Genomic DNA, 27,643 nt, shown 5'->3' on the forward strand with positions numbered 1-27,643 from the left:
AATTTTCTAAAACTGTTTGAATGGTGTCTGTGAGTATAACAGAACTCAAATGGCAGGTCAAAACCTGAGAGATTCCTTTACAGGAAGTGGCCTGTCTGACCATTTGTTGAACTTCTTTTCCATCTCTATCATTTACTAAGGATCTCTGCTCTAACGTGACACTTCCCACGTCGTCCATAGGCGCTCAGAGCCCGGGAAAAAACAGAATGTCGTCATTCCAGCCCCAGGCTGAAACACATTATCGCCTTTCTCAAGTGGCCGATCAAGAGACACTAGCTTATGCGCGTGACCCCGACCGCCCCCGCCTTTGGGATTTTTTCCTCTGTTTGCCGAAAAGGAGATTCCCTGTCGGAATATTATCGCTTTTCTACGAGAAAAATGTCGTAAAAATTGATTTTAAACAGCGGTTGACATGCTTCGAAGTACGGTAATGGAATACTTAGAATTTTATTGTCACGAATTGCGCCATGCGCGTGACACTTCTTTACTATTTTGGATAGTGTCTGGAACGCACGAACAAAACGCCGCTATTCGGATATAACGATGGATTATTTTGGACCAAACCAACATTTGTTATTGAAGTAGCAGTCCTGGGTGTGTATTCTGACGAAGACAACAAAAGGTAATGAAACTTTTATAATAGTAAATATGATTATGGTGAGTGCTAAACTTGCCGGGTGTCTAAATAGCGAGCCCGTGATGGCTGGGCTATGTACTTAGAATATTGCAAAATGTGCTTTCACCAAAAAGCTATTTTAAAATCGGACATATCGAGTGCATAGAGGAGGTCTGTATCTATAATTCTTAAAATAATTGTTATGCTTTTTGTGAACGTTTATCGTGAGTAATTTAGTAAAATGTTAGCGAATTCCCCGGAAGTTTGCGGGGGGTATGCTAGTTCTGAACGTCACATGCTAATGTAAAAAGCTGGTTTTTGATATAAATATGAACTTGATTGAACAAAACATGCATGTATTGTATAACATAATGTCCTAGGGTTGTCATCTGATGAAGCTCATCAAAGGTGAGTGCTGCATTTAGCTGTCTTCTGGGTTTTGGTGACATTATATGCTGGCTTGAAAAATGGGTGTCTAATTATTTCTGGCTTGGTACTCTGCTGACATAATCTAATGTTTTGCTTTCGTTGTAAAGCCTTTTTGAAATCGGACAGTGTGGTTAGATTAACCTGTTAGGGCTAGGGGGCAGCATTGACACGGCTGGATAAAAAACATACCCGATTTAATCTGGTTACCACTCCTACTCAGTAACTAGAATATGCATATACTTATTACATATGGATAGAAAACACCCTACATTTTCTAAAACTGTTTGAATGGTGTCTGTGAGTATAACAGAACTCAAATGGCAGGTCAAAACCTGAGAGATTCCTTTACAGGAAGTGGCCTGTCTGACCATTTGTTGAACTTCTTTTCCATCTCTATCATTTACTAAGGATCTCTGCTCTAACGTGACACTTCCCACGTCGTCCATAGGCGCTCAGAGCCCGGGAAAAAACAGAATGTCGTCATTCCAGCCCCAGGCTGAAACACATTATCGCCTTTCTCAAGTGGCCGATCAAGAGACACTAGCTTATGCGCGTGACCCCGACCGCCCCGCCTTTGGGATTTTTTTCCTCTGTTTGCCGAAAAGGAGATTCCCTGTCGGAATATTATCGCTTTCTACGAGAAAAATGTCGTAAAAATTGATTTTAAACAGCGGTTGACATGCTTCGACGTACGGTAATGGAATACTTAGAATTTTATTGTCACGAATTGCGCCATGCGCGTGACACTTCTTTACTATTTTGGATAGTGTCTGGAACGCATCGAACAAAACGCCGCTATTCGGATATAACGATGGATTATTTTGGACCAAACCAACATTTGTTATTGAAGTAGCAGTCCTGGGTGTGTATTCTGACGAAGACAACAAAAGGTAATGAAACTTTTATAATAGTAAATATGATTATGGTGAGTGCTAAACTTGCCGGGTGTCTAAATAGCGAGCCCGTGATGGCTGGGCTATGTACTTAGAATATTGCAAAATGTGCTTTCACCAAAAGCTATTTTAAAATCGGACATATCGAGTGCATAGAGGAGGTCTGTATCTATAATTCTTAAAATAATTGTTATGCTTTTTGTGAACGTTTATCGTGAGTAATTTAGTAAAATGTTAGCGAATTCCCGGAAGTTTGCGGGGGGTATGCTAGTTCTGAACGTCACATGCTAATGTAAAAAGCTGGTTTTTGATATAAATATGAACTTGATTGAACAAAACATGCATGTATTGTATAACATAATGTCCTAGGGTTGTCATCTGATGAAGCTCATCAAAGGTGAGTGCTGCATTTAGCTGTCTTCTGGGTTTTGGTGACATTATATGCTGGCTTGAAAAATGGGTGTCTAATTATTTCTGGCTTGGTACTCTGCTGACATAATCTAATGTTTTGCTTTCGTTGTAAAGCCTTTTTGAAATCGGACAGTGTGGTTAGATTAACCTGTTAGGGCTAGGGGGCAGCATTGACACGGCTGGATAAAAAACATACCCGATTTAATCTGGTTACCACTCCTACTCAGTAACTAGAATATGCATATACTTATTACATATGGATAGAAAACACCCTACATTTTCTAAAACTGTTTGAATGGTGTCTGTGAGTATAACAGAACTCAAATGGCAGGTCAAAACCTGAGAGATTCCTTTACAGGAAGTGGCCTGTCTGACCATTTCTGGAACTTCTTTGCCATCTCTATCATTTACTAAGGATCTCTGCTCTAACGTGACACTTCCCACGTCTTCCATAGGCTCTCATAGCCCGGGAAAAAGAGAATGTCGTCATTCCAGCCCCAGGCTGAAACACATTATCGCCTTTCTCAAGTGGCCCATCAAGAGACACTAGCTTATGCGCGTGACCCCGACCGCCCCCGCCTTTGGGATTTTTTCCTCTGTTTGCCGAAAAGGAGATTCCCTGTCGGAATATTATCGCTTTCTACGAGAAAAATGACGTAAAAATTGATTTTAAACAGCGGTTGACATGCTTCGACGTACGGCAATGGAATACTTTGAATTTTATTGTCAGGAATTGCGCTAAGCGCGACACTTCTTTACTATTTCGGATAGTGTCTGGACGCATACGAACAAAACGCCGCTATTCGGATATAACGATGGATTATTTTGGACCAAACCAACATTTGTTATTGAAGTAGACGTCCTGGGTGTGCATTCTGACGAAGACAACAAAAGGTAATGACATTTTTATAATAGTAAATATGATTATGGTGAGTGCTAAACTTGCCGGGTGTCTAAATAAGCGAGCCCGTGATGCCTGGGCTATGTACTTAGAATATTGCAAAATGTGCTTTCACCAAAAGCTATTTTAAAATCGGACATATCGAGTGCATAGAGGAGGTCTGTATCTATAATTCTTAAAATAATTGTTATGCTTTTTGTGAACGTTTATCGTGAGTAATTTAGTAAAATGTTAGCGAATTCCCCGTAAGTTTGCGGGGGTATGCTAGTTCTGAACGTCACATGCTAATGTAAAAAGCTGGTTTTTGATATAAATATGAACTTGATTGAACAAAACATGCATGTATTGTATAACATAATGTCCTAGGGTTGTCATCTGATGAAGATCATCAAAGGTGAGTGCTGCATTTAGCTGTCTTCTGGGTTTTGGTGACATTATATGCTGGCTTGAAAAATGGGTGTCTGATTATTTCTGGCTTGGTACTCTGCTGACATAATCTAATGTTTTGCTTTCGTTGTAAAGCCTTTTTGAAATCGGACAGTGTGGTTAGATTAACGAGAGTCTTATCTTTAAATGGCTGTAAAATAGTCATATGTTTGAGAAATTGAAGTAATAGGATTTTGAAGATTTTGAAAATCGCGCCACAGGCTGGCAGTGGCTGTTACGTAGGTGGGACGAATTCGTCCCGCCGGTCCCATAGAGGTTAACGAGAGTCTTATCTTTAAATGGCTGTAAAATAGTCATATGTTTGAGAAATTGAAGTAATAGGATTTTTAAGGTTTTGAAAATCGCGCCACAGGATAGCAGTGGCTGTTACGTAGGTGGGACGAATTCGTCCCGCCTAGCCTAGAGAGGCTAAAGGGAGTGCTCCTAACCGCAGCTTGTTACCTGTAAAAAAGACACCTGTCTACAGAAGCAATCAATCAATCAGATTCCAAACTCTCCACCATGGCCAAGACCAAAGAGCTCTCCAAGGATGTCAGGGACAAGATTGTAGACCTACACAAGGCTGGAATGGGCTACAAGACCATCGCCAAGCAGCTTGGTGAGAAGGTGACAACATTTGGTGCGATTATTCGCAAATGGAAGAAACACAAAATAACTATCAATATCCCTCGGCCTGGGGCTCCATGCAAGATCTTATTTTACAGCATTTTAAAGACAAGACTCTCGTTAATCTAACCACACTGTCCGATTTCAAAAAGGCTTTACAGCGAAAGCAAAACATTAGATTATGTCAGCAGAGTACCAAGCCAGAAATAATCAGACACCCATTTTTCAAGCTAGCATATAATGTCACAAAAACCCAGAAGACAGCTAAATGCAGCACTAACCTTTGATGATCTTCATCAGATGACACACCTAGGACATTATGTTATACAATACATGCATGTTTTGTTCAATGAAGTTCATATTTATATCAAAAAACAGCTTTTTACATTAGCATGTGACGTTCAGAACTAGCATACCCCCCGCAAACTTCCGGGGAATTTGCTAACAATTTACTAAATTACTCACGATAAACGTTCACAAAAAGCATAACAATTATTTTAAGAATTATCGATACAGAACTCCTCTATGCACTCGATATGTCCGATTTTAAAATAGCTTTTTGGTGAAAGCACATTTTGCAATATTCTAAGTACATAGCCCAGCCATCACGGGCTAGCTATTTAGACACCCGGCAAGTTTAGCCTTCACCAAAATCAGATTTACTTTTATAAAAGTTTGATTACCTTTTGTTGTCTTCATCAGAATGCACTCCCAGGACTGCTACTTCAATAACAAATGTTGGTTTGGTCCAAAATAATCCATCGATATATCCGAATAGCGGCGTTTTGTTCGTGCGTCCCAGACACTATCCGAAATGGTAAATCAGGGTCCTGCGCATGGCGCAATTCGTGACAAAAAAAATCTAAATATTCCATTACCGTACTTCGAAGCATGTCAACCGCTGTTTAAAATCAATTTTTATGCAATTTATCTCGTAAAAAAGCGATAATATTCCGACCGGGAATCTCCTTTTCGGCAAACAGAGGAAAAATCACAAAGACGGGGGCAGCCAGGGCACGCGCCTAAGCCCACAGTCCCTTGATCGGCCACTTGAGAAAGGCGATAATGTGTTTCAGACTGGGGCTGGGATGACGACATTCAGGTTTTTCCCGGGCTCTGAGCGCCCATGGAAGACGTAGGAAGTGTCACGTTAGAGCAGAGATCCTTTGTAAAAGATAGAGATGGCAAAGAAGTTCAAGAAATGGTCAGACAGGCCACTTCCTGTAAAGGAATCTCTCAGGTTTTGACCTGCCATTTGAGTTCTGTTATACTCACAGACACCATTCAAACAGTTTTAGAAACTTTGGAGTGTTTTCTATCCAAAGCCAATAATTATATGCATATTCTAGTTACTGGGCAGGAGTAGTAACCAGATTAAATCGGTACGTTTTTTATCCAGCCGTGAAAATACTGCCCCCTAGCCATAACAGGTTAACACACTACGACGTGAAGGACTGAAATCCTGCAGCGCCCGCAAGGTCCCCCTGCTCAAGAATACATATACATGCCCGTCTGAAGTTTGCCATTGAACATATGAATGACTCAGAGGACAACTGGTGAAAGTGTTGTGTTCAGGTGAGACCACAATGGAGCTCTTTGACATCATCTCAACTCGCCGTGTTTGGAGGAGGAGGAATGCTGCCTATGACCCCAAGAACACCATCTCCACCGTCAAACATGGAGGTGGAAACATTATGCTTTGGGGGTGTTTTTCTGCTAAGGGGACAGGACAACTTCACCGCATCAAAGGGACGATGGACGGGGCCATGTACCATCAAATCTTGGGTGAGAACCTCCTTCCCTCAGCCAGGGCATTGAAAATGGGTTGTGGATGGGTATTCCAGCATGACAATGACCCAGAACACACGTCCTGGAGTGGCCTAGCCAGTCTCCAGACCTTAATCCCATAGAAAATCTATGGAGGGAGCTGAAGGCTCGAGTTGCCAAACGTCAGCCTCGAAACCTTAATGACTTGGAGAAGATCTGCAAAGAGGAGTGGGACAAAATCCCTCCTGAGATGTGTGCAAACCTGGTGGCCAACTACAAGAAACGTCTGACCTCTGTGATTGCCAACAAGGGTTTTGCCACCAAGTACTAAGTCATGTTTTGCAGAGGGGTCAAATACTTATTTCCCTCATTAAAATGCAAATCATTTTATAACATTTTTGACATGCATTTTTCTGGATTTTTTTGTTGTTATTCTGTCTCTCACTGTTCAAATAAACCTACTATTATAATAATAGACTGATAATTTCTTTGTAAGTGGGCAAACGTACAAAATCAGCAGGGGATCAAATACTTTTTTCCCTCACTGTATGCTGAACACTTGTTGGATGCTTTTCCTTCACTCTGCAGTTCAACTCATCCCAAACCATCTCAATTGGGTTGAGGTCGGGTGATTGTGGAAGCCAGGTTATCTGGTGCAGCACTCCATCACTCTCCTTCTTGGTCAAATAGCCCCTTATACAGCCTGGAGGTGTGTTTGGGTCATCGTCCTGTTGAAAAACAAATGAACAAACTAAGCGCAAACCAGATGGGATGGCGTATCGCTGCAGAATGCTGTGGTAGCCATGCTGGTTAACTGTGCCTTGAATTCTAAATAAATCACTGACAGTGTCACCAGCAAAGCACCATCACACCTCCTCCATGCGTCACGGTGGGAACCACACATGCAGAGATCATCCGTTCACCTACTCTGCGTCTCACAATGACACGGTGGTTGGAACCAAAAATCTCAAATTTGGACTCATCAGACCAAAGCACAGATTTACACCAGTCTAATGTCCATTGCTCGTGTTTCTTGGCCCAAGCAGGTGTATGCAGAAGAGGTAACTCTGGGTCTCCCTTTCCTGTGGCAGTTCTCATGAGAGCCAGTTTCATCATAGCGCTTGATGGTTTTTGCGACGGTACTTGAAGAAACGGATTGACTGACCTTTATGTCTTAAAGTAATGATGGATTGTTGTTTCTCTTTGCTTATTTGAGCTGTTCTTGCCATAATATGGATTTGGTCTTTTACCAAATAGGGTTTCATCTGTATACCACCTCTACCTTGTCACAACTTCCACAACTTAACTTTTAACAAGGCACACCTGTTAATTGAAATGCATTCCAGGTGACTACCTCATGAAGCTGTTTGAGAGAATGTCAAGAGTGTGCAAAGCTGTCAACAAGGCAAAGGGTGGCTACTTTGAAGAATTACTACATGATTCCATTTGTGTTATTTCATAGTGTTGATGTCTTCACTATTATTCTACAGTGTAGAGAATAGTAAAAATAAAGAAAAAACGTTGAATGAGTAGGTGTTTCCAAACTTTTGACTGGTACTGTGTATTAGCTAGTTATATTTCCTCAATCAGATATGCTTGATGCACGATTGTCTATCACACAAGCACTAAATACACCTGTTGCCACAACAAATTCATTAATTAACATACATTGTCAGTGAGTGTGTTTTTTGGTCTCTCTGGTAACACTTTATTTGGATAGTCCATCTGTAGATGCTCTATAGAGTATCAGTAACATTTCAACTAATTATCAACTAACCCTAACCCTTATTCTAAACATATCCCTAACCTTAGCAAGCAGTTGCTTATCAACAGATAGTTTGTTGATAGTATGACCATCTGTAGAGCATCTACAGATGAACTATCCTGTCTATCCAAATAAAGTGTGACCGTCTCTCTATCCACTACTGATCCACCCAGAATAAGATGATGTTGTGTTAGATTAGAGGCAGTTTGATCTGTGATCCCATAGTAATTCATGAGCAATCGTTCTGCATCCCAAATGTACCCTATTCCCAAAATAGGGCACTACCTATGACCATGGCCCATAGGGTTCCAGTTAAAAGTAGTGCGCTATATAGGTAATAGGGTGCCATTTAGGATTTTTCCTGTGATTTAATAGCAGTGGGTTTGCTCAGGCCAGGCTAATGTGGCCAGTCAGCATCCAGTGTGAATCTGATCCAACAGCAGCCATCACTGGCTCTATTAAACACACTGGAGACTGGAGCTGGGTTATGCCTGTGTAATGGTAATATCATCTTTATGTTTGTGTTTACTAAGAGCACTGACTCGCACTATTCTTGAATGATTTAATGATATGGAATGGTGTGTGTGCGTGTGTTTGTTCCTGTATATTAAATAAACAGCATTTAGGATATTCCTGTGGATTCACTTTTAATTTAATCAGCAAGTAGTACACGTAAGTCGACAGAAGTTTAGAATCTGTTCCGCAATAGACATCAAAAACATTAAAACAGCTCTACTTAGTTGAGATTAGGAAAGCATCCAAAACCATCCAGACTAATGTAACTAGCCCGTGCCAAATACAAACTGCTCTGTACTTTAGGGGACATTGGAATTACACTCATATTAATCACGTGTATGGGAGGGAGCATTGCATTATTCAGCAGTTTCCTCTTTCGTCGGGAAGTAAACACGCCAATCTCCTAATGTTGTCATGTTGAAGTTGAATAGGCAGTGGAGACAAGGGTATTTACCGTGATTACTGGATCTGATGGTTCCTAGTGGAGATAAGGGAAATAGCCCAGTCTTCTAGAGAGAGTGCTGGCTAGACAGTTGGAGGGAAGTTTGAGCTATCTCATTACTGTCACATCACTGAAATGAAAAGGCAGCAGAGTTGTGGTGGAATTGAGAAAGCTAACTATCTGTATGTCTGCGTGCATGCATGCACACATAATTCCCCCACTGAAGGATTGGCCTTAAAAGTGGATCCTGTGGTTTCTGCCAAGACCTTGTCTATGACCTTCAAGGTCAGGCAGATTCTGCTGGGAGAAATGGAAGAGGAGCAGAGAGTAGGGTTTTCTCTCTCTCACTCATTCTCGCTCTCTCTGCCCCCCCCCCCCCCTCTCCCTTACACTCTCGTTATCTCTTGTTCTCTCTTTCTCTCTCCATCCTCTTTTAGCGCCACATCTCTTTTTAGGCCACAGATGGATCATCAATAATGTATGGTTTAGAACAGAGGCTGGAGCAGAGGCTTTTGTCCCTCTACGTTGCCCGCTAGTCACTAGGCGGTCACATTCTAGCGAAAAAGGCTTAGATTTATACCCAAACTAGAAATAAACACTCCAGCTAGCAGATTTGGTTTCTTGGAAATTGTGGGAATGTATATTATTAGTTTCACATTGGTTGTGGGAACAGCCATATGTTTACTAACTGGTAAAACTGAACGTTTTTTTTAAATGTTCTGAGAACGGAAGTGAACATTTTGCCTGTTCTGGGAATGTTCTGAGAATGTTTTACTCTGGTTTCATTAGTTTTCCTGGGAGATTTTATTAACGCTCTAAGAATGGAAATTATAGGTTATTTTAAGGTTTTCAAATAACTTCCTTAAAATGTTCACAGTGTTCCAATGTTTCAATAACACTGCACTTGTTTGAATTCCCAGCACAGAAATGTATTTCCTTAAGCATTAATCATGCTGGTGTGGGGGACCGTATTACAGGCACACTGGCGGTCACGAGTCATGAAGGCAGTCAAATTCCATGTGACCCTTTTATTCATTGTAATTGGGCTTCTCCAAGCTCTGATGCTGCTGATGGTCATTAGTAGCCTACCAAACTTGCTAACTGCCTGGTACTCAGCACTCTATTGTCCCTCTAATCACTCTGACGTCAATGTAAATGTGTTCGAAAATCGAATCAAACACTTCATGAGCTCATGTTGAGCAACATTTCTATAGGTTTTGCAATTGCCCGAGAAAACAGAGTGATGGCCTCTACTAAAAAGAGGAGGGTCTCATCAGCTTTTTATAGGCTAGGCCTACTATATTTATTTCTCATCTTTCCTAATATTAAGCACGTTGTTTATTTTTAAAACAGGAGTATAGCATACCTGCTGGCATGAAAATGAACCAACGGAAAACGTCCTCCATTTTCTTTTTAAGAGCATAGATGACATTTGTTTTTTCCTGTTGCCCCTGTTTCGAGACAGACAGGTGCATGGTAATGGTCCATTCTAAATCAAAACAAATTTCACACACATTATTTAGTATATGTAAAGACAAGATTAAATCAAGAATAGTCTGATGGATGACAATATTAGCTTATCACTTGTGAATTATATATTATCACTTGTGAATGATGCCCAGCATAAGAAACTGTCTTTTTAGAATCATAGTTGCACACCTCATGTAGCCTAGCCAATAGGCATATATGTTTTGATTTTATTTTATTAAAATTAAGCACATTAATCTGCTTTACAAGGGCGTAACTGGCATACATAAGCAGTGTGTGAGATTCAAGTTTGGGGAAGATACTTTTCACCATTAAAAATGCACCTTTATAATAAAAGCATTACATTCATAATCGCATTTGCGGTCACTTTTGATAAAGGTGTTTTCCCACTAATGGAACATTTGTGCTTACTGCTATGTGCACATTGCTGCGCTGATAATGCGCTGATAATGTGAAGAAATAGCCTAATAGTTTATCAACATTTTAAGCTAAACGTTCTGATCTGTTGCGTCAGCCACATTGCTTAAAAAAGTTTTTTTTTGATGCTAGTGGTTGTATTCATTTGAGATCTATTGAACCTCACAACTGTCCCAGACTATGTTTGGAATATTTATTTCTCACACAGAATAGAATAGGTTGACTTTTGTACTATGGGGCATAGCAGTTGCATCCCTGATGTGTCTGTCTTCACTTATAGCCTGTGAGAAAGACCCGATCACGTGATGGAGAGCCATGTGAGTGAGAGGCGCTTTGGATTGCACAGTGCTCAGGGAGAAGGGCACAACGCAGCGCTCCGGTCCGCAAAAGGCATGGATTTTTTTAGGGTGCGTTACGGCCACAAAGGGGATGCCACCGAGAAATTTGAGGCATTATCAAGTGCTTGTCAAATTGTGAATGAGAGACTGTTGAAGTGTGTACAGCCTGCGCAAAAACAAAGCAGAGCTCATGCCTTTCAAGCGACTTTTTTTTAACAATTTATTAAAAATCAAAACATATAGCCCAACATTTGTAGAACAACTAAATGAATAACTCTAATAACTCATTAGGGGCAGCAGGGTAGCTTAGTGGTTAGAGCGTTGGACTAGTAACCGAAAGGTCGCAAGTTCGAATCCCCGAGCTGACAAGGTACAAATCTGTCATTCTGCCCCTGAACATGGCAGTTAACCCACTGTTCCTAGGCTGTCATTGAAAATAGGAATTTATTCTTAACTGACTTGCCTAGTTAAATAAAGGTAAAATAAATAAATTAAGCTTATAGGGAGTACCAATTTTAACTGCTCAACACAGAATAGCCACATTTGTGCGCTCACTCAAGTCATTTGGAGAAAATATTTGTATTTTATTCAGCTTTGTTCAATTGTATTATTCAAACTATAAAATAATATAAAATAATGCCACGAAATTCTAAGCAGGTCTTGTCTGCTAAATTAACTAGTGTAGCTCACAGCCATTTGGCATAGCCACATCAGGACATAACATAAGGACAACTCAGAGTATGCGATTATTTTCTTCTGAAATAGGCTACATTTTCTTCATATCATGCTTCTTTAGACCTGTCTAACATAAATAATGGCTTTATTATGAAGGTGTTGGCTATATTACATGGATGTATTCAACTTTTTTTTAAATGAATGTGTTCATGTTAATTAACGATCAATTACCGTGAGATCGACAGTTATTTGCTTGACAATCACTGACTGACGACATTTAGTGACCCCACAGCCCTAATCATGCAAACATATATATTTTTATTGTTACACGGCCTCAGTGATATTCGAACCTACAGTTCATTTCAGTCTATTCAACCAGACCTCATTTCAAAGGAAACAAGCACTCATTAAGATCAGGTGTGGCCAATTAGTGGGCGCGGCCAACACACCAGGACACACTTAACAAGATAAAAGACAGAAAGAGTTTTGTTGATGCTGAGAATGGAATGTATACCGTTTTTAATAACATTCCTAGAGCATTCTCTGAACATTACAAAAGTTTCTTGTGGCTTTTATGGAAAGTTTTCTTAATGTTCTCGGAACAATTTGAGAACATGACTTTAATTAGAACAAAGAGGAAACATGTAGGATACATTATGCTGACGTACTGAAATTCCCACAGAAGAATGTTCTTTCATAACGTTTTTGGAACAATTTGAGAACTTAACTTTAAATAGAACCATGAGGAAACCTGTAGAAAATTTTATGCTGAAATTCCCACAGAAGAACATTGTTTCTTAACATTATCTGAATTATTTGGGAGCATTCCCAAATACAAACCATTTTGAGAACATTACCAAAATTGAAATGAAGTGTAACCACGTTTAAACATTTACAAAAAGTATTTCCCCCAAAATATATTTTTTGTCAAGTTCCTTATTAATGTGCTGAGAATGATCCAAAGCCAAGCAACTATCCTGCACCATTCCCAGAAAGCTGTGGGAAGGTTGTATGTAAAATAACCATAGGACAACCACACTCTCATCAAGCTCTAAGAAACATATTGTTCTCAGAACATTATGTGCTAGCTGGGACGCTGTTAATGTGCACTTTATTGTTTTTTTTATAACTCAGGCGCCTTTTTTATTTTCCTGTGAACCTTGCCCCTGCCTGAGAGAACTTATTGCAGGGAGCGAGCAAAGCTTTTGGCCAAGAATGAAGTGGCATTGATCGCCTGGCTCTCAGCGATGTGAGTGAGAGAGTTAGTGAGAGAGTGAGAGAGAGTGTTTTATTTGCTTATTTGAGTGTGCAAAGGGAACAAGAGAAAAGAGAGTGAGGCACCAACTGTTTTGGGCACAATAGACTGCAGAGCCGTTCCATGTCATTTCAGCAAGCCATGAGACTCAACATCTCAGATTGTTCTGAAATCGTTTATCTAGTTAGAAACAGGAAAGACGGGCATTCCTGAAACATAATTTTATTGAAATTGTATTTGATCTTGGAGAAATGAATTGATTGCACCCAAATTGGCCATTTTAATTTATAGGATTAAGATAATATTCAATAAATATGGTACTCAACATCCGATTTGGACCAAACGTCTTCCTATCTAGTGGTCATAACATGGTACTTCCGCACTTCTTTATGGTAAATAATGCAAGTGACTTAATGACACATTTCTCTCAACAGGGGAAAACCAGATTCACAAGGAAGACATTATATAGTATGGAGAAGCAATACTCCAAGTCACAGCATCATACCTCTTGTCAAACTCAGAGAACCGATACTGTATACTGGTTGTTTGGATTGGATTTGCATGTGAGGTGGGCGGTCCGTGGGTGGCTTTGGAACATTTTTGGGGATCCATTTGTGTCTTACTTATTGGTAGGAAGTTTGGGCCAAATTGCATGTTTGGTACTATATTTATTGAATATTATCTGAATCCTAGAATTTTAAATTAGAGATTAAATTATATTTCAACAAAATAATGTGTCAAGAATGCTAATTATATCTGTTACTAACTACAGAAACAATTTCAGAACAATCTGAGATGGTGGGTGCTGACTGTGCTAATATTCTGTGTGTATTTAGCATATTTAGCAGATGTTATTCGGGTGTAGCGAAATGCTTGTGTTCCTCACTCCAACAGTGGAGTAATATCTAACAAATCACAACAACACACACGAATCTAAAAGTCAAATAATGGAATTAAGAAATGTATAAATATACCGTAGGTGTTTAGTTTGTCTGGGAGCAAGATGTCGATGTCCACGACATGGCTTGTTTTCCCTTTGTAATCCGTGATTACCACATACGTTTCGTGTCTGAACCGTTGAATTGGGACTCCACTTTGTCTCTGTACTGACGTTTTGCCTGTTTGATTGCCTTACGGAGGGAATAACTACACTGTTAGTATTGCCATGGTTAAATGAGGTGGTTTGTGCTTTCAGTTTAGCTGTAATGCTGCCATTTATCCACGGTTTCTGGTTTTGGTAAGTTTTAATAACATAACGTATATACTTCCTGATCAACTCAGTCACCATGTCTGTTCATGCATCAATGTTATTCTCCGAGGCTACCCGGAACATATCCCAGTCCACGTCATCAAAGCAATCCTGAAGCATGGATTCCAATTGGTCAGACCAGCATTGAATAGACCTTAGCATGGGCACTTCCTGTTTGAGTTTCTGCCTATAGGAAGGGAGGAACAAAATGGAGTCGTGATCTGATTTGCCTATAGGAGGGCAGGGGAGGGCCTTGTAGGCATCCCGGAAGAGAGACTAGCAGTGGTCGAGTGTTTTCCCAGCTCGAGTACTACAGTCAATGTGTTGATAGAACTTCGGTAGCTTTTTCCTCAAATTTGCTTTATTAAAATCCCCAGCTATAATAAATGCAGCCTCAGGATATGTGGTTTCCAGTTTTCATAAAGTCCAGTATAGTTCCTTGAGGGCCGTTGTGGTATCGGCAGGAGAGGGAATATACACGGCTGTGACTGTAACCGAAGAGAATTGTCTTGGGAGGTAATACGGTCAGCATTTGATTGTGAGGTATTCTAGGTAGGGTGAACAAAAGAACTTGAGTTTCTCTACATTATCACAATCATGAGGGGTTAATCATGAAACAATCACCACTGCCCTTCTTCCCGGAGTGTTCTTTATTCCTGTCTGCGCGATGTACTGAGAACCCAGCTAGCTGTATGAACGGGGACAGTATATCTGGAGAGAGCCATGTTTCCGTGAAACAGAGTATGTTACAGTCCCCGATGTCTCTCTGGAAGGAGATCCTCGCCCTGAGCTCGTCTACTTTATTGTCCAGAGACTCTGAAGCGGTGGATGGTGTGCCCGCCTCCTGAGTTGGACTAGAAGTCCACTCCAAATACCTCTTCTCAGCCGGCGGCGTCTTGGAGCAGCCTCTGGGATAAGTTCAATTGCCCTGGGGGTGCGAACAAACAATCCGGGTGAGTTACCATCACTCTGATATCCACAAGTTCTAACCAGCTGTATGTAATAACACAAAAAACATTCTGGGCAAATAATGTAAGAAATAACCCCCCCCAAAAAAATACTGCAAAGTTGCTTAACAGGTAGAAGCAGAGCTGCCATGTCTGTCGGCGCCATCTTACTTATTATCCCACCTCTAGTGAGAGAGCTTCTGCTATACAGGCTCCTGTACATTGCTGTGTGTGGGCAGGCAGCGGGTGTGGGGGGGCGTGCGTGTGTAAATAGAGACATCAGGGAGTCTTGGCTGGAGACGCCAAGGTCACATCAGAAGAGGGCTGACTGATGCACAACTCTCCAGTCATCCCTCTCTTCTTTTCTTCCTCCCCTAACCTTCTCTTTCTTCCTCCTCAGCTCCTTTCTTCCTCCCTAGTCATCCCTCTCTCCTGGGTTGTTATTGGTCTGTACAGAGGACAGGGTACACTGGGCACATGGCTTTACATATTACATGTACACACACACACACACACACACACACACACACACACACACACACACACACACACACACACACACACACACACACACACACACACACACACACACACACACACACACACACACACACACACACACAGGGCAGGGAGTGCCCTGAATTCCCTGTCCAGCCCTGAGGATAGGCCTGTGAAGGTCTCCTACATGTGGAGTCAGCTAGCGTGTAGCAGTGGCCAGTGTGATAGCATACAGACTGTACTGGAAGCATTCACGCATCGCTGCATCAGAACGCATCAGAACGAGCAAAGTCAGAGTCCGGAATATATATATATATATATATATACATATATATACATACATATATACATATACACAGTTGAAGTCTGAAGTTTACATACACTTGCAGTCGGAGTCATTAAAACTCGTTTTTCAACCACTCCACAAATTTATTTTTAATAAACTATAGTTTTGGCAAGTCGGTTAGGACATCTACTTTGTGCAAGACACAAGTCATTTTTCCCCAAAAAATGTATAGACAGATTATTTCGCTTATAATTTACTGTATCACAATTCCAGGGGGTCAGAAGTTTACATACAGTAAGTTGACTGTGCCTTTAAACAGCTTGGGAAATTCCAGAAAATGATGTCATGGCTTTAGAAGCTTCTGATAGGCTAATTGACATCATTTGAGTCAATTGGAGGTGTACCTGTGGATGTATTTCAAGGCCTACCTTCAAACTCAGTGCCTGTTTGCTTGACATCATGAGAAAATCAAAAGAAATCAGCCAAGACCTCAGAAAAAAATTGAAGGTAACACGTTCATCTGTACAAACAATAGTACGCAAGTATAAACACCATGGGTCCACGCAGCCGTCATACCGCTCAGGAAGGAGACGCGTTCTGTCTCCTAGAGATGAACGTACTTTGGTGTGAAAAGTGCAAATCAATCCCAGAACAACAGCAAAGGACCTTGTGAAGATGCTGGAGGAAACAGGAAATAAAGTATCAATATCCACAGTAAAACAAGTCCTATATTGACATAACCTGACAAGCCGCTCAGCAAGGAAGAAGCCACTGCTCCAAAACCGCTATAAAAAAGCTAGACTACGGTTTGCAACTGCACATGGGGAAAAAGATCGCACTTTTTTGTTTAAATATATATACAGTTGAAGTCGGAAGTTAACATACACCTTGTCTGATGTCAGTTAGGATCACTACTTTATTTGACTCCAACCTAAGTGTATGTAAACTTTTGACTTCAACTATGTGTGGCAGGGTCTACAGACAATCACTAATTACAAAGGGAAAGACACGTCACAGACACCGACGTCTTGCTCCTGAACAAGCTAAACACCTTCTTCGCCCGCTTTGAGGATAACACAGTGACACCGACACGGCCCGCTCCCAACGCAGACAAGCTGGCTGGAGTGCTTACGGACATATTCAATCTCTTCCTACCCAGTCGGCTGTCCCCACTTGCTTCAAGATGTCCACCATTAATCCTGTACCCAAGAAAGCAAAGTTAACTGAACTCAATGGCTTTCCCCCTGTAGCACTCACTTCTGTCATCATGAAGAGCTTCTCACCTCTACCTTACCTGACACCCTAGAGTCCCACTTCAATTTGCATACCGCCCCAATAGATCCACAGACGATGCATTCGCCTTCACACTGCCCTATCCCATCTGGGAAAGAGGAATACCTATGTAAGAATGCTGTTAATTGACTATAGCTCAGCCTTCAACACCATAGTACCCTCCAAGCTCATCATTAAGCTTGGGGCCCTGGGTCTGAACCCTGCTCTGTGCAACTGGGTCCTGACGGGCTGCCCCCAGGTGGTAGGAAACAACACCTTCACTTTTTCTGATACTCAACACTGGGGCCCCACAATGGTGCGTGCTCAGCCCCCTCCTGTACTCCCTGTTCAGCCATGACTGCGTGGCCATGCACACCTCCAACTCAATCATCAAGTGTGCTGACAACACAACAGTAGTAGGCCTGATTACCAACACTGATGAGACAGCCTACCTGGCCGGGTGGTGCCAGGAAAATAACATCTCCCTCAACGTCAACAAAACGAAGGAGCTGATCGTGGACTTCAGGAAACAGCAGAGAGGGCACACCGCTATCCACATTGACAGAACTGCTTTGGAGAAGATGGAAAGCTTCAAGTTCCTCAGCGTACACATCGCTGACAATCTAAAACCATCCACACAGACAGTGTGGTGTAGATGGAGCAACAGCGCCTCTTTAACCTCAAGAGGCTGAAGAAATTCGGCTTAGCCCCTAAGACCCTCACAAACTTTTACAGATGCACAATTGAGAGCATCCTGTCGGGCTGTATCACCACCTGGTACGGCAACTGCACTGCCCGCAACTGCACGGCCCAACGCATCACCGGGAGCACACTGCCTGCCCTCCAGGACACCTACAGCACCCAATGTCACAGGAAGGCCAAAAAGATCAAGAACATCAACCACCCGAGCCACTGCCTGGTCACCCTGCTACCATCCAGAAGGCGAGGTCATTACAAGTGCATCAAAGCTGGGGCCGAGACTGAAAACAGCTTCTATCTCAAGGCCATCAGACTGTTAAATAGCCATCACTAGCCGGCTACCACCCGTTTACTCAACCCTGCACCTTAGAGGCTGCTGCCCCATGTACATAGACATGGAATCACTGGTCACTTTAATAATGGAACACTGGTCACTTTAGTAATGTTTACATACGGCTTTACTCATTTCATATGGATATACTGTATTCTATTCTACTGTATTTTAGTCTTTGCCACTCCGACATTGCTCATCTTAATATTTATATATTTATTAATTCCATTATTTTACTTTTAGATTTATGTGTATTGTTGTGAATTGTTAGATACTCCTGCACTGTTGGAGCTAGGAACACAAGGATTACACTACACCCGCAGTAACATCTGCTAAATATGTGTATGTGACCAATACATTTTTATTTGATTTATGGACAGTATGTGAATCGAAAACGTGTACAGTAGTAGTTATATAAGATGAGCAATGAGGATAATACAGTATATACATATAAAGTGGGTAAAACAGTATGTAAACATTATTAAAGTGCCCAGTGTTCAATAACTCTATGTACATAGGGCAGCAGTCTCTAAGTTGCAGGGTAGAGGATTGGCAGGGTAGCTGTGCCTGTGCACCAATGTGGATTTCTGTTCTCGAGCTGTTAGAAACAACCCAGTGTAGCCATCCCACAAAACTCGCTGGCACGTTCTACTGCCAATCAGAGAAATAGCAATTAGTATGCTACATATAAAAGCCTGACCTAGCAACAGCTTTCCTATCTCCCTCGATCCCTCTCTCCTTTCATTGAAAGAAACAAAGAGTATCTTGCATCACACCCTCTGAGAGGGTGAGGAGAGGCATGTTATATAGACATCTCCAGAACCTCAAGTGTGAAAGGGCCAGGGTGATGATGAAGCATTTCTCATACAGCTGACTTTCCCTTTATGACTAATACCAGCTGTCAATCAGTCAGATGTAGCACTGGGAGTGGCTTGATCTGAAGTGATTTATAACAAGTTTTTTTTAATCAGATGGTCAGGGGAAAAAACACAGTTGTACAGTGAGGTTCTTGCCTAGCAGGTTTTCTGGTTGTCTGTGTAGGTGTGCTTGATGATGTACTCAGATATAGTCTAATGAAACAAAGTGCGAACATTGTGTTCTGTCCTCCAGGACACGTGGGTTGATGTTTTCACTGTTTCTGTGTGCTGATGAAAATAGAGGAAAACATTTTGATTCTGTTACCAGTTCATTAATAATACAACATGTTTAAAATACTGGGCCTGTTGCACCACAATAACAACAACAAAAGCATAGTCACTGCAGGCAGCAACTTTCTAACACAGCTCACAATCTGCTTACTAAATCCAGTTTGTCAACCTTAATTATAATCAGTGGTGGAAAAAGTACCCAATTGTCATACTTGAGTAAAAGTAAATATACTTTAATAGATAATGACTCAAGTAAAAGTGCAAGTCACCCAGTAAAATACTACTTGAGTAAAAGTCTAAAAGTATTTTGTTTTAAATATACTTAAGTATCAAAAGTAAATGTAATTGCTAAAATATACTTAAGTATCAAAAGTAAAAGTATGAATCGTTTCAAATTCCTTATATTAAGCACACCAGATGGCATCTTTTTTTATTTATTGATTTTTATTTACTTACGGATAGCCAGGGGCACACTCCAACACTCAGACATCATTTACAAACAAAGTATGTGTTTAGTGAGTCCGCCAGATCAGAGACAGTAGGGATGACCAGGGATGTTCTCTTGATAATTGTGTGAATTAGACCATTTTCCTGTCCTGCTAAGCATTCAAAATGTAACGAGTACTTTTGAGTGTCGGAAAATGTATGGTGTATAAATGACATTATTAGAAATTAAGTGAAGTAAAAGTTCTCAAAAATGTAAATATTAAGTACTACTTAAGTAGTACTTTCAAGTATTTGTACTTAAGTACTTTCTACCACTGATTATAATACAGGCCTATTTATAAATTGGACTCTTACAACTTTGTATTCCTCCCCTAGTTTGGTCCAGGTTGGGTTGCCGATACAGAGTGAAACTGTGGATGCGTCCCAAATGATCCCTATTTAGCGCACTACTTTTGACCAGAGACCTATAGGCCCTGGTAGAAAGCAGTGCACTGTACAGTATTGGGAATAGGATGCTATCTGGGACACATCCTGTGCCTTGGTGTCCTTAAGTTATAATTTGGATGACTATAGAGTAGTGTTGTTTGTTATTATACTATAGGTGGGTCTAATCTTGAATGCTGATTGGTTTAAACCGCATTCCAGCCGGTGTCTATGCCACAAGTTTCCACTGGCTAAATCTATGACGTTAAAATGCTTATTTACTCTGTTCCATCTGACTGCGCAATCCATTGTCTCATCAGCCCAGCCAAGCGATTTATAAACTTTATCTCCTCTATAAAAAGCATCTAGACATTATCTCACATTTCCTTTAGACTAACATTTAGTTTTCAACAGTGGAGATTTGTATAAACCTTGCTGATTGTCTCTCCAACATTTGCAAAATTGTTTCAATATTCAAATTCGATCTCCAGCTGTCCCATAGTAATGAACATGTCAGAAGTTGGGACGAGACATACAGGCAGCGTTTCTCAGCCAGTCGAAATCATGAATCAGCTGGCATCATTTTTATGGATATATACAAAGTAAAATGTAAATTGAAAAGAGGTCAAACGAATCGAAGTGCAGCTAGTTTGCAGTCTTTCCAGATTCAGTTTGAAGTGATTGTTAGCTGTGTTGTTGGCTAGCTCCTTTCAACAGTGTCCTGACGAGTGAGCACATGTTCTATGCCAGGTGAAATCGCGTCTCACTAGCTCAATGTTATGGATGTATCCAAATAAATGTCACTAGAAAACACCTTAAACAAAGGCAATTGCAGCTACTGTGCTGTTATTCTGGCTGCACTTTTTGACGTGACTGTAAATTAGCTGTAGTTGGCTAGCTTGCAAGCAAAGGATAAGAATGTTGCCAGCCATTATGGCAATGGAACATTTAGAACGAATGACTGGGTCGCGTCCATAGTTACAGAACAAAAGGCTGAATGACTGGGTCACGTCTCTAGCAACCAAACCGATAGAATGAACTACCTGCTGGCTTGGGTAGCAACCCTAGATTTGTGTCGGGACTATATCTTGTGGAAGGATGAAATAGTATTTATACATTCCTCAAAATAAAGTTTTTAATGAAAATATGTAAATCATTATTTGAATATGTTGTAAACCGTTGTATAAAAGTGATAATACCCTCCACGCCGGTGTTTGGAGGATATATTGGCACGGGCCTAACAACATCCGTGCCAATACAGTTGAAGTCGGAAGTTTACATACACCTTAGCCAAATACATTTAAACTCAGTTTTTCACAATTCCTGACATTTAATCCCAGTACAAATTCCCTGTCTTAGGTCAGTTAGGATCACCACTTTATTTTAAGAATGTGAAATGTCAGAATAATAGTAGAGAGAATGATTTATTTCAGCTTTTATTTCTTTCATCACATTCCCAGTGGGTCTGAAGTTTACATACACTCAATTAGTATTTGGTAGCATTGCCTTTAAATTGTTTAACTTGGGTCAAACGTTTCTGGTAGCCTTCCACAAGCTTCCCACAATAAATTGGGTGAATTTTGGCCCATTCCTCCTGACAGAGCTGGTGTAACTGAGTCAGGTCTGTAGACCTCCTTGCTCGCACACACTTTTTGAGTTCTGCCCACAAATTCTCTATGGGATTGAGGTCAAGGCTTTGTGATGGCCACTCCAATACCTTGACTTTGTTGTCCTTAAGCCATTTTGCCACAACTTTGGAAGTATGCTTGGGGTCATTGCCCATTTGGAAGACCCATTTGCGACCAAGCTTTAACTTCCTGACTGATGTCTTGAGATGTTGCTTCAATATATCCACATAATTGTCCTGCCTCATGATGCCATCTATTTTGTGAAATGCACCAGTCCCTCCTGCAGCAAAGCACCCCCACAACATGATGCTGCCACCCCCGTGCTTCACGGTTGGGATGGTGTTCTTGCAAGCCTCCTCCTTTTTCCTCCAAACATAACGATGGCCATTTTGGCCAAACAGTTCTATTTTTGTTTCATCAGACTAGAGGACATTTCTCCAATAAGTATGATCTTTGTCCCCATGTGCAGTTGCAAACCGTAGTCTGGCTTTTTTTCTGGCGGTTTTGGAGCAGTGGCTTCTTCCTTGCTGAGCAACCTTTCAGGTTATGTCGATATAGGATTCGTTTTACTGTGGATATAGGTACTTTTGTACCTGTTTCCTCCAGCGTCTTCACAAGGTCCTTTGCTGTTGTTCTGGGATTGATTTGCACTTTTCGCACCAAAGTGCTGAGCGGTAGGATGGCTGCGTGGTCCCATGGTGTTTATAATTGCGTACTATTGTTTGTACAGATGAATGTGGTACCTTCAGGCGTTTGGAAATTGCTCCCAAGGATGAACCAGACTTGTGGAGGTCTACAATTTTTTTCTGAGGCCTTGGCTGATCTCTTTTGATTTTCCCATGATGTCAAGCAAAGAGGCACTGAGATAGAAGGTCGGCCTTGAAATACATCCACAGGTACACCTCCAATTGACTCAAATGATGTCAATTAGCCTATCAGAAGCTTCTAAAGCCATGACATAATTTTCTGGAATTTCCAAAGCTTTTTAAAGGCACAGTCAACTTAGTGTATGTGAACTTCTGACCCACCTGAATTGTGATACAGTGAAATAATCTGTCTGTAAACAATTGTTGGAAAAATGACTTGTGTCATGCACAAAGTAGATGTCCTAACCGACTTGCCAAAACTATAGTTTGTTAACAAGACATTTGTGGAGTGGTTGAAAAACAAGTTTTAATGACTCCAACCTAAGTGTATGTAAACTTCCGACTTCAACTGTATATCCTCCATACACTGGCTTCTCGGGCATTATCACTTAAGTGCGTCCTTCCCCACCACAGTGTCAGAGCCCAGCCAGCCAGCCCAGCAGCACATGGTTTACATTCTAACTCATTAGTCTATTGCTGGAGTGCATCAACAAGTTCTGCCCTATCCCACTTATTAAAGATCAGACAGTGTCACAGTATCTAACGATGGTGGCGCCCCTCCTCGGTTGGGCGGCGCTCGGCGGTCGTCGTCGCCGGCCTATTAGCTGCCACCGATCGTTGTTTCTGTGTCTTTTGGTTTTGTCTGTCTATCCCGCACCTGTTTTGTGTCTGTCATTAGTGGGGGGTTATTTAGTGTGTATTTTCAGTTGGGTTTCTCGTGCGGGATTGTTTATTGTCTACTCTAGACAGTTGCGAGTGTAGCTGTTTTTTTCGCTGGTTATTGTCCATTGTATTGCCGGGCTGCGCCCCGTGCGCTTTTTCCAGAGTGTTTATTTTTGGGAATGTGTTTTCCCCTGGCGGACTTCGTCACGCGCCCTGTGCCCTACGGCTATTGCGTTTTTGCATTTATTATTAAAACACTGTTGCTCCGGCCCTCTGTCTCCTGCTCCTGATTCCACATCTCCACTGGTCCTAGACAGCCATGACAGACAGGGTCATTTCCATGTAAAAGACCCATGAGCAGCAACATGTGAAATTCTTAGGATCATGTTCATCATGATCATGAAAGCCAAGAGTCTATATTCCTTTGAAATGAAGGTACAGTGCATATACACTACCGGTCAAAAGTTTTAGAACACCTTCTCATGCACTCCTACTCAAGGATTTTTTTGTTATTTTTACTATTTTCTACATTGTATAATAATAGTGAAGCCATCAAAACTATGAAAAAACATATATGGAATATGATGGAATGCTGCATCAGATGACCTGGCCTCCACAATCCCCTGACCTCAACCCAATTGAGATGATTTAGGATGAGTCGGACTGCAGAGGGAAGGAAAAGCTGCCAGCAAATGCTCTGCATATGTGGGAACTCCTTCAATAATGTTGGGAAAGCATTCCAGGTGAAGCTGGTTGAGAGAATGCCAAGAGTGTGCAAAGCTGTCATCAAGGCAAAGGGTGGCTATTTGAAGAAATATATTTTGATTTGTTTAACACTTTTTTGGTTTCTACATGATTCCACATGTGTTATTTCCTAGTTTTGATGTCTTCAATATTATTCTACAATGTAGAAAATAGTAAAAGTAAAGAAAAACCCTTGAATGAGTAGGTTTGCTCTAAAACTTTGGACCGGTAGTGTGTACATTTTCCAACAATTGTCCATCCTAAAAATTAGGAATAAGCAAAGGCTTTGATCTCTGGTCAGAGAGATGGAAAAGGGGTCTTAAAAAACATCTATCAGAAAAGTCTTAAAAGGTATGAGAAGCGGATGAAAACATAATAATGTTGAAGTAAAGACCCCTGCTAACTAATATCAACACTTATATTTAGTTTCGGATACATTTTTCTGCCTTCTCTCAGTTCAAATTCCATTACCAAAAAAACACATATCTTTAAGATATTTTCTAATTTCTCTCCGTCATGAGGAGGAAGGATAATGGAAATTCACAGAAGTAAGAATTAAAGGTAGACCTATCAATTAGTTCGTGTTTTTACTGTTATACATTTTAGTTTATGAATTATTAAGTGATTAAAACTCAATTCCATTACCAAATAAAATAAATGTAGAGTATAGGTCAGTACAGTACAGTAAGGGAAAGTAGAGGTCAGTACACTACACAGTAGAGCACACTAGAGTTGAGTACACTAGAATGTACTGAACTCTACTGTACTATACTCTACTGTACTGACCTATACTGTGCTGTACTGACCTATACTCTACTGTACTGTGCTGTACTGACCTATACTCTACTGTACTGTGCTGTACTGACCTATACTCTACTGTACTGAATTCTACTCACAGTTCTGTGCTGTGCTATACTCTACTGTACTGTACTTTGATGTCCAAACTTGTGAAACAGAGATGTCTATGATTGGTTTAGATTTTGTCCAGACAGGACCAACCAAATTTGGTCTTGTTTGGGGGCAGAGCTCATTAAAAGAATAGCCAGTGTGTAGAATAATACCCAAATATGCAAAGAAGGATATTGCATATTTATACCTTTCTGTACCTATTTAAAGAAAATGACATTCATATCCAAAATTATGCATTTCTGTGTAGTACAGATCAGGGACCCATGATGAAATTCTGTTACCGCAATTCTGTCACCGGGTGTAAATCCACTTCACCCCCATTCTTTCTGCAGACATCTTTAACTCTTAATTCGGAGCAGAGATCTAACAGAGTTTTTGGTAAAGCGTGGACACAAAAAAACTGAGGGAGATTTGACCGTAATTCTGTTACAAAACTTTGCATCTGCACAGTTCTTCCAGTAAATGTGTTTTGTTCTGTGTAAATTGCTAAAAGTAGTCATTGTGCATAGAGTTGTATGGATTGTTAAACTTTAAAATCAATGTTTTTTGTTTGGCATACTGTTTGGCAATCTGAGTGTCTGTATCCGTTATTGTGGAATTGCCCACAGGCCACTGTGCTTCTCTGCTGCTCTGCTTGTGGATCAATGGATCATACAATGGAAGAGCTTTGCAAATGTACTTAATGCCATACATACCCATATTGTCTTCTAAGGCAAATGGGTCATAGTCTACATAGGAATCTAGAAAGGAGTCTTCACTATGCAATGATGCACGCAGGTTTTGCAAGTTTTGTCGTATTTAGCGATAGGGAAATCAGAGGGAAAATGTGTGTTGGTGTGTGTGTGTGTGTGTGTGTGTGTGTGTGTGTGTGTGTGTGTGTGTGTGTGTGTGTGTGTGTGTGTGTGTGTGTGTGTGTGTGTGTGTGTGTGTGTGTGTGTGTGTGTGTGTGTGTGTGCTTGATGAGTGTGTCCTTATCGGCCCTTCTTTATAATAGCCAGCAGTAGACTGACTCAGAGACTGACTGTTATCACCATATGACCCTTTCATACTTTCATATTGGTATTCATGATGCTATCCTCTGTTTTTATGACCTGCCTGGATACTGATATAGGAATGCCTTTAATATTTTCCATTTGGAGATAATAATAGCCTGCCTTTTGACTGTGAGATTATTATCTTTTGAATGCAATATCCTTCTACCGTTCAAGTTCTCAGATTGTAACAATATTTCCCTCTTCCACTTCATCTTCCTCCTCCTCTTCATCTTCTTCATCTTCCCCATCCTCCTCCTCCTCTTCCTCTTTTTCATCTTTCCCATCCTCCTTCCTCATCCTCGTCCTCCTCCTCTCCTCTCCTCTCCCCTCCACCCCTCTTCTCCATTTTCTCCTCTCCTCCTCCCTCTCTCCTCCTCTCCCACAGAGAGCCAGCTCCTTCCGGGGAACAACTTCACCACAGAGTGTAACATCCCAGGGAACTTCATGTGTGGGGACGGGAAGTGTGTCCCAGGCGGGTGGCAGTGTGACGGACTGCCCGACTGCTTCGACAAGAGCGACGAGAAAGGCTGCCGTGAGTACAGCTCCCTTTCACCATCTCCACTTTCTAATTCTCTCTCATTCTCTCTCTCTCTAAGCATTTTAAAGGAACCAGAGACCAGGTTTAGTTCTGCGCTTCTTGCTTCTCCCCTTCTTTCTTGTCTAGCCCCCCTCACTCCCATCCCCCTATCCAACAAACCCATAGCCCCAGTTTAGCACTTGGGGAAACTTAATACCATCAAAGCAATGGACGATTACGCCTGTGTGTAGAAATAGCACATTATAATGCTACTGTAACACCACGGTAATATAATCCAGTAAAGTCATGATCCTACTAGTGTTGCTTGGCTTTGATCTTTATTGAGCTTTCGTCTATCCTGCTATCTCTCTCTCTCTCTCTCTCTCTATCTCCGCTCTCCCCCCTTTATCCCCCCTCTCCACATAAAGATGGGAATGTTGATAAGCATTGACTTTGAGCTCCTGACATATTTAAAGAGGAAATCAGCAGTAGAAACAATAACAAAGCGTTTCCCCACCCCTGTTTTGGTAAAAAGCTGAGGGATGGGGTTGGATAAATGTAACCACTCTCAAATTCATAGACAGAGCTATGGATGCAAGAACTGACCATCCATGATATCCAAATGATAGTTTTAGTCATGTTTTGGGCCTATATACAGTGTTTGTAAACAAAGTAAATGTACACAAACATTGGAGTAAAACAACCTTATATTTTGGGTTCTGATGGGGTAAGACAGTTTAACTAAGCACCTGAGACATTTCTAAGTTATATTCTTCAAGAATCAATGGGTACATATCGTGAATTTATAAGTACAAAAATGGATGTAGCAATTGCGGATTACCCCTTTAAGGGGAACTCCCATCTCAAGTTGATGCATCTACACCCCCACCACACCCCCTTCTTAAGTGAATATATCTACAAGTATCCCATTTCTCTCTCTCTGTCTTGCTCTCTCTCGCTCTCGCTCGCTCTCTCTCGCTCTCTCTCACCCCCTCTCTTCATCTCCAGATAGGTTT

At 41.2% G+C, this 27,643-nt stretch overlaps 1 protein-coding gene across 2 annotated transcripts in view; it reads left to right on the forward strand.

Moving 5' to 3' along the window:
* ldlrad3 (low density lipoprotein receptor class A domain containing 3) overlaps positions 1-27,643 on the forward strand; it is a 127,960-nt gene that overhangs the window by 35,963 nt on the left and 64,354 nt on the right. For both annotated transcript variants that reach the window (XM_014148336.2, XM_014148335.2), the window contains exon 2: positions 26,496-26,642. In XM_014148336.2, coding sequence (XP_014003811.1) covers positions 26,496-26,642 — 147 coding nt within the window. The remainder of the gene's footprint in view (positions 1-26,495; positions 26,643-27,643) is intronic.

This window comes from Salmo salar, chromosome ssa16 (assembly GCF_905237065.1).
Source record: "Salmo salar chromosome ssa16, Ssal_v3.1, whole genome shotgun sequence".
Classification (NCBI taxonomy): Eukaryota; Metazoa; Chordata; class Actinopteri; order Salmoniformes; family Salmonidae; genus Salmo; species Salmo salar.